The sequence below is a fragment of the Lynx canadensis genome, chromosome A1 (assembly GCF_007474595.2).
Source record: "Lynx canadensis isolate LIC74 chromosome A1, mLynCan4.pri.v2, whole genome shotgun sequence".
Taxonomy (NCBI): domain Eukaryota; kingdom Metazoa; phylum Chordata; class Mammalia; order Carnivora; family Felidae; genus Lynx; species Lynx canadensis.
In genome coordinates this window covers 7092964-7111535 of record NC_044303.2, presented here as the reverse complement: position 1 = coordinate 7111535, position 18572 = coordinate 7092964, and the positions used below count along the sequence as shown (strand labels likewise).

Here is an 18572-nt window from a genome sequence, read left to right as displayed (position 1 = left end):
AAAAGATTGTGTGATAAATAATCAAAGAACTAAAAGTCATTTAGAGACTTAGAAAATAGCTAAAACATAATAGTCTGAAGAGAGATGCTTTCTTAGTCATTATGTGGGAGGCTAGAATTGCAGTATATTTTCCTGAGGAAGAGAAAAATTAGAATAAACACTATCACAAAGAAAGAAGAGCCAAGGGTATGTGAATTTTCTTGCTAATTGGGTCAGGAGTAAGAGTCTGGGTACATTCTGTAGTAGGATACCCGGTCTGTCTGCCTGGGATAAATGATGTTTCTCCCCTTAATCTCACAGACCTGCACTGACGTTTAACAAGTTATGATGCCCAGAGGGTAAAGAACCAGCCTCGTGAGTTACAAGAAGCACTTGCTCTCTTCATGTTGGTACTGATACAAGGTTAGATCACAGGCTGCTGCTGTTGTTACTTTATCAAGTAATTTTTCAAAACAAACAGTTGATCGCAGATCAGTCCTCCCCTCTGAATCCTGTCCCATCCGTTCATCATTTATGGCCGTTCTTGTCACCTTGGTTGAAATGTTAACGTTGTCTCTCTAGTAAATACTCCAAATAAATAAAATAGTAAGTGCCTAAGTGTGATGGGAGGAGAATTTCGTCATTGAAACAAATGTCGGGAGCATTAACGTGGTGTCCTACCCTCTCCGTTCTTAGGGCGGGGAGACCCGAGCTTTGTGATTCCCCCGCCCCGAGTGTGTCGGGCCTCGGATATTTTGATCTGCCGGTACTCCTCAAGCGTGTCTTGTGCTCAGAAGCCCCTGAGACTGCAGAGAGGCTCTTGCCCGGCTCTGGCTGGCTGACATGCCCTGTCCCGACTCATAGCGCACGTTCTCCCCCTTTGGAAAGTATTTCCGGCTCTAAAGCCAAACTTGAGTTAGATGCCACCTAATTCATCTCTCTCCGTATTCACGTAACAGCATTCTTAGGATGCTTATGATGCTTTCTTAGAGTATACTGAATTTTAATAATGAGTTTTCTTAACTGTCCTCTCTCTACCTCTCCTGTCTCCTTGTTCAGTGTTTGGCACATACTGGAGGCTGTAAATATTTACAGAAGATGAATATAGACAGCTGCTGCCTTTGGGGTTGATTTTTAACCCCCGGGTGCTGCTGGGGAGGGGGAGGGGAGCATTCCTTACTAGCCTCGCACTAAACGGGCGAGGCCATCATGAGAGTCTTACGGCTGGAGAGGAGACACACACACACACACACACACACACACACACACACATTGCTGCTTTGAGTAAGCAAGAAGAAATCGAAGTGTGGAATAATAGGAGGTGGAATCGTAATTTATAACACATGTTATCTAATTGAATTACAGTGGGCCTCTTCCTCTAATGGCATAAAAGAGTATTGCACTTTATGGAGTTTGCACAGATGCTGTTTATGTATGCCGCGCGGTTGTATATTTCTATAAACCGTGCCACAGAGAGAGAATATTCAAATCGTACATATTTTGAAATCCGTATTTTCGAAACAGTGCAGGGCAAAGGTCGTTTTGTAAACAGGCACCGAATTATCTTTGAGACTACGTTGCAAAGACAGCCTTTGGTATTGCCTTGCAAGTGCATAAAACCAGAAGCAAAGAACCTTGGCTGAGACGACGGATGCAGATGTATTGCGCGGTATACCTCAGTTTGCATTATTATCATACCGCGTAGATTAATTGGCTTTAAAAACTACCATTGAGGGGCGCCTGGGTGGCGCAGTCGGTTAAGCGTCCGACTTCAGCCAGGTCACGATCTCGCGGTCCGTGAGTTCGAGCCCCGCGTCGGGCTCTGGGCTGATGGCTCGGAGCCTGGAGCCTGTTTCCGATTCTGTGTCTCCCTCTCTCTCTGCCCCTCCCCCGTTCATGCTCTGTCTCTCTCTGTCCCAAAAATAAATAAACGTTGAAAAAAAAAATTAAAAAAAAAAAAAAATAAATCCACTTCCTGGGGCGCCTGGGTGGCGCAGTCGGTTAAGCGTCCGACTTCAGCCAGGTCACGATCTCGCGGTCCGTGAGTTCGAGCCCCGCGTCGGGCTCTGGGCTGATGGCTCAGAGCCTGGAGCCTGTTTCCGATTCTGTGTCTCCCTCTCTCTCTGCCCCTCCCCCGTTCATGCTCTGTCTCTCTCTGTCCCAAAAATAAATAAACGTTGAAAAAAAATTAAAAAAAAAAAAAAAAAAAAAAAACTACCATTGAGCAGTGAAGTACTGGAGGATTTCAGCCGTAAAACAAATGGAGTTTTTCTTATGTGTCACCGTAGGTGGCATCTTTGCTTTTAATCACAAGCTCTGTTTTCACCGAGAACTGGGCAACCCAAGTCACTCTTCGCCAGCTGGCAAATTCGTTAATTTACTTGTTGGGCTTTCATGGCTAATTTGTCACCCGATCTGATTATTTTTGTTTTGTTTTATTTTACTTTACTTCTTTACGAAAGATGTCGACCAGCATTGACACTTTTTAGCCTGCCTTGATCGATAGTAATTATTACTTTTTTGATTTGTTCTGTCTGTCCAGAAAAACCCGGGTCTGAGCCAGATACGTCGCCGTCCGGTAAAGCAAACCACACCCGACGCGGAGGTCGAACGTACGAAGATACGGAGACCGCTTTGGTCGACTCACAATGGGAACGACAAGTGAGGAGCTGGTGTCCGTGGAGCAGACCTCTCCGTCCTCCTTCAACCCTCTGTGTTTCGAATGCGGCCAACAGCACTGGACACGGGAGAACCACCTGTACAATTACCAGAACGAGGTGGACGACGACCTCGTCTGCCATATTTGCCTTCAGCCTCTGCTGCAGCCCCTGGACACCCCCTGTGGACACACGTTCTGCTGCAAGTGCCTCAGAAACTTCTTACAGGAGAAGGATTTCTGTCCGCTGGACCGGAAACGGCTGCACTTCAAGTCGTGTAAGAAGTCTAGTATTCTGGTTCACAAGCTTCTGGACAAGTTGCCAGTGCTGTGTCCGTTTTCTTCAGTGTGCCAAGATGTGATGCAGCGCTGTGATCTGGAGGCACACCTTAAAAACAGGTAAGCGAAAGCCGCGAAGGAAAGAGAAGGAAGTCTAGGTCTTGGCCCCAGGTTGCTCCAGCAAGGAGAAACGTCATAAAGAGCACCACGGCATCGGGAAGTACAGGGACAAGTCAAGAGAGGCAATACGTAGGTGGTGTGGGATGGCATTTCATGTTCTGGTTTATCAGAGACGTGGATACGAAAACTCGAGGGAGGAAGTGCCTGCTAACGTTTTGCTGGTATAATGTGAGGCTGTTACGTTCACATGGGTAGCAAGATACAGTGACGGACTTTTCCCGAGGCGGTTTGGCAGTTTGTTTCAAAAACCGTGAAGGGAGCTTATTATCCTAAGAAAATAACTCAGAAGAAGGAAAAAATTGTACATGAAGCTGTGCTCACTGCAACACTGTGCAGAGCTCAATGCATCAGAGACTAATTACAGTAGGGAAGGGTTAAAACTATCATAGTGCATCAACTCCATCAACTCCCTGGGATATGATGCAGACAGTACAAATGGTAATTTTGTTGCAACATGGAAATGAGTGTACGTGATTTTATTTGCCCACGTCTTCTAAAGATCTGTTTTCAAGAACTAGATTGACTAAGAACTAGGGGTTAGAAACTTTAAACCATTTAGTGGGGATTTTTGTTCTAATAAAGCTTTTGAAAAGGTTAAGTAATTTAGTTTGCTGATTATTTAGTGGGTTTTAGAATTTGGCTTTGATAAAAGACTTGATCTTTAAAATTATTTATATACCCTGGGGTGCCTGGGTGGCTCGGTCGGTTGAGCGTCCAACTCTTGATTTTGGCTCAGGTCATGATCTCACGGTTCGTGAGTCCAAGCCCTGCGTCGGGCTCTATGATGACAGCTCAGAGCCTGGAGCCTTCTTTGGATTCTGTGTCTCCCTCTCTTTCTGCCCCTCCTCTGCTCACGCTATCTGTCTGTCTCTCTCTCTCTCCCGCCCTCTCAAAAATAATAAATAAACATTAAAAACAAATCAAAAAAATAAAATTACTTATACCCTTAGGAAGGGTTAAAATACATCTCTTTTGTCTTACGTATGTAGAATCACATACTATGACAGAAATAAATGTACTGATTTATAGGTTTCAGAGTTAAGCCACTTGTAAAGTATAGAGCTGTGATTGCCGTGGAAAACTTCACAGTACAGCACATGAGAGGTTTACAAATAATCGTGCAAGTCTGGTATGGAATAGCTCATCTTTATACTCCCACCTAAAATCAGGACTGGAGATTATCTAATCTAATCCCCTCACTTTATAAATCAGGAAACCGAGTCCCAAAGATTTAGAGCTAGTTAATGGTATGGTAAGTTAGCCTAACCTTCTAATATTCTTCTTTCCCACTCCAATACACCATGCTGACTTTACCACAGGTCAGACCAGCTTCTCTACCACCACATGGTAGTAAAAGCCTCCTATAGACATGAGTATATGTGGTCATTCTGCTCGTACACATCGGTGTCGTAAAATGAGGGCACTCATTAGAAATAGTTAAGATACATGAGAAAGAACAAACTGCTATTGGGACCCCATCAAAGTAGAAAGCTTCTGCACAGTGAAGGAAACAGTCAGCAAAACTAAAAGGCAACCGATGGAATGGGAGAAGATATTTGCAAACGACGTATCAGATAAAGGGTTGGTATCCAAAACCTATAGAGAACTTACCAAACTCAACAACCCCAAAAAACAAATAATCCAGTGAAGAAATGGGCAAAAGACATGAATAGACACTTTGCCAAAGAAGACATCGAGATGGCCAGTCAACACATGAAAAAATGCTCAACATTACTCATCATCCAGGAAATACAAATCAAAACCACCATGAGATTCCACCTCACACCTGTCAGAATGGCTAACATTAACAACTCAGGAAACAGCAGATATTGGCAAGGATGTGGAAAAAGGGGAACTCTTTTGCACTGTTGGTGGGAATGCAAGCTGGTGCAGCCACTCTGGAAAACAGTACAGAGGTTTCTGAAAAAACTAACAATAGAACTACCCTACGACCCAGCAATTGCACGACTAGGCATTTGTCCAAGGGATACAGGTGTGCTGTTTCGAAGGGACACAGGCACCCCCATGTTTATAGCAGCACTATCAACAGTAGCCAAAGTATGGAAAGAGCCCAGACGTCCATCAAGGGATGAATGTATAAAGAAGATGTGGTGTATATATACAATGGAGTATTAGTCAGCAATCAAAAAGAATGAAATCTTGCCATTTGCAACCACGTGGATGGAAGTGGAGGGTATTATGCTAAGTGAAATTAGTCAGAGAAAGACAAAAATCATATGACTTCACTCATATGAGGACTCTAAGAGACAAAACAGATGAACATAAGGGAAGGGAAACAAAAATAATATAAAAACAGGCAGGGGGACAAAACAGAAGAGACTCATAAATGCGGAGAACAAACTGAGGGTTGCCGGAGGGGTTGTGGGAGGGGGGATGGGCTAAATGGGTAAGGGGCACTAAGGAATCTACTGAAATCATTGTTGCATCATGTGCTGACTAACTGGGACGTAAATTTGGACAATAAATAAAATTAAAAATTTTTAAAAAAGAAAGAAAGAACTAGATGTTACTAAAATGTCCGAAACATGAAGATTTACAGAGAAATTGTTCACATCGAAGCTGTATTGTCTAGGAAGAGGCAAGAAAAAGTGGGGGGCGGGGGTGGATACAGAGACTTTCGAAGGTGCAGGTGGCCTTAGGGTTCTGTGTGTCCTCCGCCCCCAGCAGGGGTAGAATCGGAGCACAACAGCAGAGCCCCTGTGCAAATCGACGCCAAACTTTTGAATATGGGATTCTGGGTTGGGTGTGCTTGCGGCTGAGGTTGAGGAATATTTTAGGCTTATCGTATTTCTCTCAGTTGGATTACTGTTTTTAGGGTAACAGGTTTGTCTTGAGGCTCTTGTGGACATCATCAGTTATAGGATGTTAGAAGAACTGAACAAAGTCTCAGTTCGATACTAATTATTTTGAGAGCAATGAGGTAGACATTGCACAAATTTTTAGGAACATTCACTTAACTAAAATGCCCACGAGAATTTGGTATGTAGTCGAAGTATCATTAGTATTTTGGATCAAGCAGTTTATGGGAATTGCAAACTGTCCTTTCGTTTGTGAGCTGATAAAGGCTAAGCAGTTACGTCCAGTTGAAAGTTCCATTTTCCAAGTAAGCTTGTTAATATTTGAGCTACACATTTAATCATTTCCAAAGCATCTTAGGCCTGTGTAGTGAACGATACACTGGAAAAGGTGAATGATTTGCTTGACATAAACAGCTAAGAGTGACTACTGATTATCAAAAATAAAAAGATAAAGTATAAAATATAATTTTTTAACTTTATTTTCTTAAATTTTTATTATTTTTTTAACATTTATTTTTGAGACAGAGAGAGACAGAGCATGAACAGGAGAGGGTCAGAGAGAGGGAGACACAGAATCTGAAACAGGCTCCGGGCTCTGAGCTGTCAGCACAGAGCACGATGTGGGGCTCAAACTCACAGACCACGAGATCATGACCTGAGCCCGTCGGATGCTTAACCAACTGAGCCACCCAGGCGCCCCTTAAACTTTATTTTTTGAAAGAGAGAGAGAGAGAGCCAGCTGGGTAGGGGCAGAGAGAGAGGGAGAGAGAGAGAATCCTAAGCAGGCTCCAAACTGTCAGCACAGAACTCGATGTGGGACTTGATCTCATGAACCGTGAGATCGTGAGCTGAGCCAAGATCAAGAGTCGGACGCTTAACCAACTGAGCCACCCAGGTGCCCCTAAAATATACTTTTTTTATTGTTTGTTTATTTTGAGAGAGAGAGGGAGAGAATGCAAGCAGGGGACAGGCAGAGAGAGGGGGGAGACAGGGGATCTGAAGCAGGCTCTGTGACAGCAGCACAGAGCCCGACGTGGGGCTCAAACTCTCAAACCACGAGATGGTGACCTGAGCTGAAGTCAGATGCTTAACCTATTGAGCCACCCAGACGCCCCTAAAATATAATTTTTATACCCCATTTGAACAGATATATGTTGAACAGCCCTACCTTCTTCTAATTTCTCAATTAAAAATGTTGATGTTAAGTAGTCTCTGCAAGCTGATAGCAAGTTAGAATCTAATGCTAGGTTGTAAATTCTTTGAAGCACGGCCCCAGGTCTTTCCTGGTCTTTGCATTCCCTTGCCCCAAACTGACCCTCAAGCTAATGTTTTTCCAATGAAATTGTTAATCTGTTTTCTGAGTACCCATTGCTGAGAAACTAACCCGCCCCAAATATAATGACATAAGCATCTGATTCTGCTCGTGGATTCTGTAGGTCAGGGATTCAGACAGAGCACAGCAGGGTGACTTCTCCCTGTTATGTGACATCCGGGCCGCAGCAGAGAAGAGCTGAAAGCCAGGACTGTAGCATCTGGAACTGGAGATCCTCATTCACGTGTCTGGGACACTGACGGAGGTAACTGTGGAGACACAGGCTCAGCGAGGCGAGCCTACAGGTGGCCTCTCCAGCCGGCTGGCCTCCGGGATTGAAAGTTCTTAGGTGGCACTCAGTGTTCCAGTGAGTAAGGCAGAAGAGGCTGCATGGCCGCGTAGGAACCAGCCTCGAAGTCACGTAGCGTCCCTTTTGCTGTCACTCTGTTTGAAGCAGTCCACCCTGGGCTTCACTTCAGACATTTGCAGCTGTGTTTTAAAACCCACACAGACAGGCAAACGAGTGATACATTGAGTCACAGAGTGTGATTATTCTGACTGTGGCATCTCTGCACACAGTCTCGCTCATTTGATGGCAATTGACAAGTTTCATTAAAATTCAGCATTTCAGCATCAGCAACAGTGATCCATTGTATAAAAGCTACGTGACTATCATATGTCTTTGTAAGCTTTTTAGGATTTGGAAATCTCTCGTTTTTTTTTAATTAATTTATTTTTGAGAGAGAGAGAGAGAGAGAGAGGGAGAGAGAGAATCCCAAGCAAGCTCTGAGCTGTCAACACAGAGCCTGATGTGGGGCTCAAGCTCACAAACCATGAGATTATGACCTGAGCCGAAACCAAGAGTCAGACACTTAATCAGCTGAGCCACCCAGGATTTGGAAATCTCTTAATTATTAATAGAAATATGGCATTCGGAGTAGTTTGCATAAATCTGGTAATTTTGAGTTTAAAATTAACTTCCCTGTTTGAATAAAATTCTGCTCTTAAGAAATCTGCCTCAATTTGAGAACAGCTGATATTTTCTTCTATCGCTAAAAGTAGGTTTTTATGAAAGGTGAATTTGTTCTTTACTAAAATTACTAGTTATTAAGTGATTATATATTAGTAAAACAATGAAGAATTTCTAAAGACATGGGAAAGTGCTCATCTTTGAATGGAAAAATAAAGCTCTTAAGAAATATTCTCCATTAAGTATATAACATTTTTGTAATTACTTTGTGCAATTCTGCCCACCGATATCAACTATAAAACCTTACCTCTCTCCTTCTCTACCCCTCTTCCCCGCCTCACCCCCAATAATTTAGCATTATACCTGATGGTAATTGTACATGTCAATTTTTTGTTGTTGTTAAATTGAGCATTTGTGTCCTCGTTTGTGGCAAAGTTCCAAACCCTTGTTTCCTCTTAAAGCTTATAGTTTAATATTATTGTAAAAGGTTAGTACAACCGAGAGAAAACGTTTAAAGAAGTCTTTTTTCCATGCCGAGAGCTTTTCTAGTTCATCAGATGGTTTCAAAGCCTTTAGAGGTACAGGTGGGTTGAGGCCAGGTTGCTCTGTTAAGTTCACAGTTTAACTTAGAGGGAAGTTCCTGTTTGGCAGACTCTTCACCGGCATTCTTCTCTTACGTGTAATATAAAAAGCGGATGCATATTTGCAAATCATATAGCTGATGAGAGTATCCAGAATAAAGAATTTTTTTTTTTAATTTTTTTCAACGTTTTTTATTTATTTTTGGGAGAGAGACAGAGCATGAACGGGGGAGGGGCAGAGAGAGAGGGAGACACAGAATCGGAAACAGGCTCCAGGCTCTGAGCCATCAGCCCAGAGCCCGACACGGGGCTCGAACCCACGGACCGCGAGATCGTGACCTGGCTGAAGCCGGACGCTTAACCGACTGCGCCACCCAGGCGCCCCAAGAATTTTTACAACTCAACAAAAAGGCAAGGAATCCACAATTTTAAATGGGCAAAGAATTTGAACAGATATTTTTCCAAAGAAGATTATTTAAATGGCTAGTAAGCACATGAATAAATGCTCAACATCATTGGTCCATTCCTATAATGGGTTGTTTGTCTTTTTGTAAGTTGTAAGCATATATATATATATATATATATATATATATATATATACACACACAGTGTGTATACACATGCACACATATGTACATATGTTTGTGTATATATATGTATATATTTATATTCTGTATATAAATACATATTCTGTATACTAGACCATTATCAAATATACGATTTGCAAATGTTTTCTTTTGTTCTGTTGGGTGTCCCTTCACTTTCCTGTGCCCTTTGAAGGACAAACAGGTTTAATCTTTTTTTCTTTTAAACGTTTATTTATTTTTGAGACCGAGAGAGACAGAGCATGAACGGGGGAGGGGCAGAGAGAGAGGGAGACACAGAATGGGAAGCAGGCTCCAGGCTCTGAGCCATCAGCCCAGAGCCCGACGCGGGGCTCGAACTCACAGACCGTGAGATCGTGACCTGGCTGAAGTCGGACGCTTAACCGACTGAGCCACCCAGGCGCCCCCAAACAGGTTTAATCTTTGTGAAGTCCGGTTTCTCTGTGTTTTCTTTATTTGCTTATGCTTTTGGTGTCATAGCCAGGAAATCACTGCCTAATGCAGGGTCACAAAGATTTACACCTGTTGTCTTCTAAGACTTTTATGATAGTCTTTGATCCATTTTTAATTAATTGTGATTAGAGAACATGATGTGTCTACTTCAATCCTTATTTAAATTATATTGAGGCTTTTTTCTTTTTGCAAGATTCATTTAATCATGAAACAGACAGATGGATGCATCAGTGTCAAGGAAAAGAGCGTATCAAAACCTTTTCCCTTTCATTAAAGGTTTTGACAATGAGAGCTTTATAAAATGTCACTAAAGTCTATTTGCTATACAAAAAACATCTACTTCTAAGTAGGAGACCTATGCCATTTAGAGCAACCATTTTAATGTGTAGAATAGTTCTGAATTCTTTCTGTAAAAATATTTGGCTAAACGATGAAACATCTTTGGAACAAAATTGACAGTGTAACTTAAGATTTCAGAAATGTCTCCTGGAAAAACTGGGAATATTTCCTTTTGCCAGGCAAACTCTGAACAGTTTAGGTGGTAAGGGGCCATAAATCAGACAAAGCTAAAAAGGAACATCGTGTTACTAGAAAAAACGGCCTGTAATGTGGATGTCCTCCATGTCCAACTGACAGCCACTTAATGGCGATGACTTATTATGTGTAAGAAAAACAGAACATGTTCTTCAGCAGGAAATGACATTACAGATAGTTCTTGAAAATAAACCTCTTAGCAAAGCCCTAAATAGCTTCAAAGAGCATCAGCACAGAATGGGTGAAGATAATTTATATGATGTTAAAGGATTCCTTTATATATTCTAATACCTTCCTTTTTAAAAAAAATTTTTTTAACATGTATTCAATTTTGAGAGACAGAGACAGAGCACGAGTGGGGGAGGCTCCAGGCTCCGAGCTGTCGGCACAGAGCCCGACGTGGGGCTCGAACTCAGGAACCATGAAACCATGACATCATGACCTGAGCTGAAGTCGGGACGCTTAACCGACTGAGCCACCCAGGCGCCCCTAGTACCTTCCTTAAATAGAAACACGCATCACACATAAACACTTTAAACACTGATTCTCTTAATCAAACGTTCCTTTACGACCACACTTGGCTACGAGCGCCATTTGGGTGCAGAGGTTTAACTCCCGCTGCTCTGGACAAGCCGACATGGGGACTGATTTGGACACTTAGCGGACACTCGTGCCCCTGGGCCCCTGCTGCTGCTACTCCGTCTGCCCACCGCTGGTGGGACCCACCTAGGTTTTTCGCTTCCAGTTGACGGGCTGCGTATTTGTTATGTTTTCCTGGCAGCCTCCAGAGCGTTGCGCTTGGATTTAGGTTTCTTCTCCTTTTTTTTTTTTTATTTCTTGAACTTTACCTTTCCCATCGGGAAGTCTCCGCCCTACCCTCCCTGTCCCTGCAATCAGAATCGTCCTCAGACTCCCTTGTCCAGTCCAGAGTCCTTAGCGCTGCCCCCATCACTGCGTACCCTTGTCTCTTGTGCCACAACTTCCCACGCTGCTCTTCTTCTCCCCGGAACACCCGAAAATCCTCTCCCTCGGTCGTCTTTCCCAGATCTGAATCATCACCGGCTACACGGCATTTGGAGATACGGGGAGACTTAGCCCCGGTTTCCGTTTCGCTGTTGCCACGTTTTTCTCTGCCTTTACCTTGAGCCGCCTCCATATCAACTGTTAGAGTTCCTTCACCGACAGGGCCAGTGTGGCTCCCAGTCTCTCCGGCAGAGCGCGTCGTCTAAAGCCAGCCTTTTGCGGGGGTTTCCTCTTGTGGTGGATGTCTTCTTTCGGGAGCCCCTTTCTGGAGGTTTTGGTGTTTCTAGTTTTGACTCCTTTGGTGGTGTTCTGGGCTTCTTACCCAAAGGTGCAGTTGTAAGAACAAGATCGGTCACTGCAGTCAGAGTCCTCATACTGTGAGTCGTTGACTGGTTTCTTAGGCCTCACAGACCACACCAGGGCCCCTTTCAAGGCTGGAAAGTTTGCAGCCTTGAAGTTCCTGCCGGGGACAGTGTGCTGTCAATTCCCGCCCCAACCCAGACGCCGCCGGGAGCTCTCCGCCCCCTGCCATCAGCCCTCCAGTGAGGAGCACAGCTTTTGAATGGTCTCTCCCTCCCTCTCCCCCCCCCCCCCCCCCCCCGCAAGCCCTGTGAGTGCTAGCCCTCTTAGCCAGTTACTGACCGATTGGGATGTGGGTGGACCTGTCTTTACCTCTTGAACACTTTCAGTTTTCCTTATTTAAATTTATTCTTGCACAAGACAAGAGAGGCTTCAGTTACTTGGTGGGTAGGGTTTTCTAACCATCAGCTAGGCTCTTTCCCAGCCACGCACCTTCTGCTTGTGCTTCCTTCCTGCTTCCTGTGCCTCGTCCACTTCCCCCGTTGAAAAGCAGCTGTCACCCATGTAGGTTGCAACGCGTGATTTATATTCGGGGAATTCAATCTTTACATGCATTTTTAGTCTCAAGTGTGTCTTACGGTCTCAGGTTTTTGTTTTTTTTTTTAGTGACTGAAGTATTTTTAAAAGGCATTTCTCATTGAACTTGCTTACTTGACAACAGTCCTTTTTCTCAGTGATAGAGTTTTCCAGACGTTTCATCAGGCCCTTGCAGGATCGTCTTCTGGAGTGCTGCACAACAACGCAGAAGGGAAAATCCGTTGTCCCCTTCCTTAACAAAGGTGAAGAGAATCGCTTCTCGGCCTTTTGGCCAAGGTCAAGGGCAGTATCTGTTCTTATCAGTTTAACACAGGTGAAGAGAAAGCACGTAATGAAAGGTGAAGGAAGAAACTCTGAAAAGGTCCTTTTCAAGAACTTGGAAACCTACGACTTCTCTTTCATGTGTGAGGAGAAATGTATTGCTTTTACAGTTAAGAGGTAGCTTTCAGTTTTAGTTGAATTTAACCCAGTATTTGAGTTTTGTTGAAATTTTAGGTTTTTAAAAATACCGTCACTGAACGAAGTCTGTCTCCCTCGTCGTAAGACCACCAGCCACCACGTGCACCACATGCAGCCTCAGCGGTGTCCGTGGAGCCGTGTTAGGGGCCAGGGGCATGTGTCTGGCTCTCCATCCTCTTTCCTCCTGCTCTTCCAGACTGGCCATTATTAGTCACTTTGTCCGGTCAGGATGTCAGATGCCCAAGAACTGGCGTTCTGATGTCCGTATCTAGAGACCATATTTCAGTGTTTAAACAAGCATCTGGCTGCCCTCTTTGTTTGCTTCCCTAAGCAAAAACAAGGAAGACAACCGTTCTCATTTCTTGGTGCCTGTGCAAGTTTCCCAAGCGCTTGGCGTCTACTCTTCAGCCCACTTAGGATATCTGTGATGCCACTATTGTCGTTCTAAGTTTAAGAGCCAGACGTGTTTTCCTCTCCTTCCGTGTCCGTCAAAAGTTGTCGGGCCTTTGCCAGTAAGTGAGGGTGTGACGTTGGCCGTGACGGTGGAGAGGCGGAGTGCCTCTCAGGGTCCCCGTCGGGGTGCCAGGGCACATTGCGGAAGAGGGTTGCTGTTTCTGCCCTGTGGTTAGGCCATTTAAGCTGCGGGAAAGGGTCCTGTGATCAGAGTTGCAGAATAATATTTGCAGCTTAGTGCCAACCATACTGGGGTACGTATTTCTGGTACCCGTGTATATCTGAATGCGGTTTCTTTACTGAAGTGTTCTTTTGAGATACACACGGAACCGGGGTTTGCGCCAGTGCCTTCTTTTAAATTTGCTGTGTGGAGCGGTAAGGACTTCGTTTGCACACAGATTAACACCAGAATCACATACCGCTTGCGGATGACGTCAAAGTAAGTTTTGCAAAGAAGCCATCGCTCTTCTGTTGCTGTGGCGCCAGCTGTGGATCACTTTTGTCCTTTCGAATCGTCTGGGAACCGCCTGTTGCTCTCTTTCTAGATGTCCTGGAGCTGCTCATCGGAGACTTGCCCTAGAGAGGAGGAAAACTGGTAGAACTCAGACAGAGACTGAGAGTGAGAACGGACCCACTACAATAGGCCCTCCAGGTACTTTATCCCCCGAGGCGGACTGCTCAGGGTCAGGCACGGCGCCTACCGAGCGGAACTGGATGCCAGCGTCCCTTCCCGCGTGGACCGAGGAGCCTGGCCTGGACAACCCCGCCTTCGAGGAGAACGCGGCTGCTGACAGTATGTGCCGTTCAACTTCCTTCCGTTTTTCACGTCTTTTCAAATCAGACCTTTCCTTCCTTCCCACTCCTCGCTATTTACGTTCCCGACATGTGTTGTTTTTCCTCTTCAAAAAGTAATTTTATTGAGACATGATTCACATACCACATATTCACGCTTTAAGTGTACAATTCCGACAGTTTGCAGGTGAGAAACGGAACATGAATCTCACCCCGGGGACGCTTGTCCTTCCCCGCACCTCTTCTGTTGTAGCCCACGGTCTCCCTCGTCGTTAACATGCTCCTTACTGTTTGTGTGTTTCAAAGGCTGTCGCTTCTTGACTAAGAAATCCACAGCATCAAGAATGACACAAATGACACCTCAACTTAAGTGCTTATTCTGTGCCAAGCACTTTACATAGATTAACCGATTAACTATACCATTATTCCAAGATTTTTTTTTTTCCTTTTAATGGTGAGGAAGGAGTCTGAGTCTTGAAAGATTAATTGGTCAAAGTCGGACAGCCACAAAATGGCCAGGGACACATCTGCCTCCAAGGCCGTGCTTCTTATTATTGCCGTCCTCGGGTCGCAGCCCCTGATCTGTCTTGATAGCCCACCAGGAAATAGAAAGCCTGCAGTCCAAGATCTTGGGCGTATCTTGATGGTTGGCCCTATGCCTTTACGTCTAAATATGATTTTCTCTTAGGAAAATTCTAAATTTTGCCACTAATTCAAATTTTCCCTTCCATGGTTATAACACATTTTTCATCTCCTAACGCTCAATTCAAGACCCTCCTGTTCTTAGAGGTTGATGTAATTGTTTTTTTGTTTTTTTTAACGTACTGCCTTGCATTGTTTATAGTTGTTTCATGGTTCAAACTTTCTCTGATCAATTAGGACAAGACGACATTGTCTGTATATTTCTTTATCAGATCACTGTGTCATCCCTAGTAATCTGATTCATAGCAGTTCTTTATTATTTACTGATCACCTTTCCAAGAGAAACTGTTTTGATCCTCTTAACGTGTAGACATTTTCTGTCATTCTTTTTCTTATCCAGTAATACTGCCTCGCCATTAATCATCTATTAACATAAGGTGATCACTTATGATAGATGATAACTTACTTACCTGAAGAGAATCAAAATATAAAACGTTTTTCTTTCCATCTATTTTTCTCTTTCTCGTTTTTAACCTGGCAGCTTTACAACAACCACTTAGTTTACCGGAAGGCGAAATTACCACGATTGAAATTCACCGATCTCATCCTTATATTCAGTTAGGAATGAGCATTGTGGGTGGCAATGAAACCCCACTGATTAACATTGTCATCCAGGAAGTCTACCGGGACGGGATAATCGCCAGAGACGGGAGACTCCTTGCTGGAGACCAGATTCTTCAGGTATCAATTTTAATTATTTTGTGAACCTGCATCGCTTCGCTCTTATTCATAAATTTCAGGCTTAGAAAACTGACACTGTGGGGGCGCCTGGGTGGCGCAGTCGGTTAAGCGTCCGACTTCAGCCAGGTCACGATCTCGCGGTCCGTGAGTTCGAGCCCCGCGTCAGGCTCTGGGCTGATGGCTCAGAGCCTGGAGCCTGTTTCCGATTCTGTGTCTCCCTCTCTCTCTGCCCCTCCCCCGTTCATGCTCTGTCTCTCTCTGTCCCAAAAATAAATAAACGTTGAAAAAAAAATTTTTTTTAAAAAATAAAAAAAAGAAAACTGACACTGTGGAGCCTGAAATCTACAAAGGTAAGCTTCACTGCTCTTATATGCACAACAGATCGGAATTTATCTGTAATTTTTCCTATTTCCCTGCAAGCGTGGAACGTATTTTTTTTTTTTCTCCCTACCTTAAATTCGATCCCGCGGGTAACTCCGTGCCTGTCCTCTGTGGGCCAGCTGGGTTCTTCCTGGCTCGGACTCCATGCTTGGCTATCTCAGGGCCACCCTCACTGCTGAAATTCTCTTGTCCCATTGGCTTTATCCCTAGTCTATTATACCGTCCATCAGTTACCTTCCTTGTCTGATTTATCCTTCTCTACGCTGATTACTGTGATCTAGAAAAGACAGACCGTGCAGCACTAGCTACTTAGAATTTATACCGTGGACTCGAGATAGAATTCAGAAAGGGTGGTCTCTTGTTGGCTCCCAAATGCGCTCTCCTCAGCAAACAGCCTGACTCCGCACTAGGCCTCGATGCTCGCTTCTCCGCTCTTCTCTTTGAGGAGAAATAGCTACTCCAGCAGAAGATCTGGCTTGGGACGAGACGTTCTTGTAGTAGAGGGTTTGTTGACACTGAGGGTGTGGAGATGGTCAGAATCCTACTGCACAGGACTGGAGCTTCTGTGAACGTTGGCCTGGATATATGACCCATACAAGTGTCCATGATACTTGAAGCTAAAAGAATGGATATATAGGAGAGAGAAGAAGTAGTCATGAATGAGAAAAGGTGCCTCTTGGGAACCCAAACTCAAAGACTTGCCTCCTCAGTGTCACCGTTCAGTCCTTCACCGTGGTCTGTGGGTCTCCACCCCTCACTTCCATTTTCCCTGCCACCTCTCCGGTCTGTCCCCTCAGTGCTTCTCATCTACTCTAGTGGAATCAACACCCCGGCCTCCCCACTGCCTGCTCTGAAATCTGGCACGACCCCAGACCTCTTTTTACTTTAAGCGCTGACATTTCCTTGCGTCTCTCTTCACCGCTTAACACATAACCAATCACAGAAAATTATTTCAGTGTACTGTCTTTCTCTGGTGACTGCAGCCACCTTGATTGTACACATGGTACAGATCTGTGGATATGTACCCATAATGCTGTGCATGTAATAAGGGCCCAGGAGGGGCGCCTGGGTGGCTCAGTCGGTTTTGCGTCCGGCTTCGGCTCGGGTCATGATCTCACAGTTTGTGAGTTCGAGCCCCGCGTCGGGCTCTGTGCCGACAGCTCAGATCCTGGAGCCTGTTTCAGATTCTGTGTCTCCCTCTCTCTCTGCTCCTCCCCTGCTCGTGCTCTGTCTCTCTCTCTCTCTCTCTCTCTCTTTCTCAAAAACAAATAGACAGGGGCGCCTGGGTGGCGCAGTCGGTTAAGCGTCCGACTTCAGCCAGGTCACGATCTCGCGGTCCGGTAGTTCGAGCCCCGCGTCGGGCTCTGGGCTGATGGCTCGGAGCCTGGAGCCTGTTTCCGATTCAGTGTCTCCCTCTCTCTCTGCCCCTCCCCCGTTCATGCTCTGTCTCTCTCTGTCCCAAAAATAAATAAAAAACGTTGAAAAAAAAATTTAAAAAACAAATAGACATTAAATATATATATATATAAATAAATAATAAAAAAATAAGTGCCCAGGAAATGCTTGCTGAATCAATAAAAGTGTGGATTTAGATATGATATCCTATCAGAAATAGCTGTCTGCTTTATTAAAGCAAAACTTGGAAAGGCTAGGATTTTTAGCTCTTGAAAAGCAACGTCCAGATGGGGAAAAAGACAAAATGGGCTCCCAGAGCAGCGAGGGTTGACCTTTTCTGGGGGTTCCCACTCCCATCTGGATGCTGCGTCTTACAATATGTCATTGACACTTTACCAGTCGGGCCCCACACCCCTCCTTCTTTGCCGTTCCCCTGGCTGACACAGACTGAATTCTTGCGTTTTGTTTTTTACCAGATCCTAAGAGGGAGTAGGAGAATACAGGAAGCATAACTAATCCAGCTTATGTAAAATCCATTTTCCGATCCTGCCATAGCCAGCTACTTACTGTCTTACTGTATTTGCTGTCATTTTATGATGTCAGTGCTCTGGTGGCATGAGGTTGGCACAGCTCTGTGCACACCTTACCTGCCTTCCTTCCTTCCCAGCTCCTGGTCCTCTGCTCCGCGGAGGAAATCTCGTGGCCGGTTCCCCAGGTGCATCGCCCCTGGCATTCTGATACCTTGGCGGTCAAGACCAGGAGAGCCAGACTGCCCTTTCCTGCAGCTTACATAGTGTTCTTTCTTTTTCCCCTCTTCTGGCCTTTCTAGCTATAATTAAGTGTACGTGTATTTTTGTATGTTGTTCTTTGCTGCCAGCAATGTGCCTGTATTAACCTTTTTATACGTTTCTCATTCTTTCTCTATATTTTAAAGGTAAAAACAAATGCTTTGTTCGTATTTGCATTTCTTGGAATGTAATTGAGGTTAAATAGCTTTCAGGTTCTGCTCGCTAATATATTTCATCTGTAGGCTTTTTACCGTTCTGCTCTGGAGATTCATTTAATAACACAACCGAGTCTGTATACCTCAAATAACAATCTAATTCTCTGAAATTATTGGCTGTAATTTTGGGAAGTAACTCAAGGCTGTAAGTCCGCATTGTAGACATTCCAGTGCGTTATTGTTGTTTATGGAGGCATACGTACTAACAACTCTAATAATGGCAATCTTAAATCCAGTTTAGTGATTTCAAATTGATACATGTATGTAAGCGATGAAGCACGGGAATCTTCCCCCAAAACCAAGAGCACACTGTATGTGCTGTATGTTAGCCAATTTGACAATAGATTATATTGGAAGGAAGGAAGGAAGGAAGGAAGGAAGGAAGGAAGGAGGAAGGAAGGAAGGAAGGGAGGGAGGG

General features: G+C 44.4%; 1 protein-coding gene and 1 pseudogene across 3 annotated transcripts in view; both read left to right on the top strand.

Moving 5' to 3' along the window:
- LNX2 (ligand of numb-protein X 2) overlaps nucleotides 1-18572 on the top strand; it is an 83742-nt gene that overhangs the window by 43890 nt on the left and 21280 nt on the right. For all 3 annotated transcript variants that reach the window (XM_030308279.1, XM_030308289.1, XM_030308272.1), the window contains exons 2-4: nucleotides 2522-3034; nucleotides 13746-13993; nucleotides 15176-15375. In XM_030308279.1, coding sequence (XP_030164139.1) covers nucleotides 2628-3034; nucleotides 13746-13993; nucleotides 15176-15375 — 855 coding nt within the window. In that variant the 5' untranslated portion in view covers nucleotides 2522-2627. The remainder of the gene's footprint in view (nucleotides 1-2521; nucleotides 3035-13745; nucleotides 13994-15175; nucleotides 15376-18572) is intronic.
- Nucleotides 12540-12753, top strand: LOC115527025 (annotated as a pseudogene).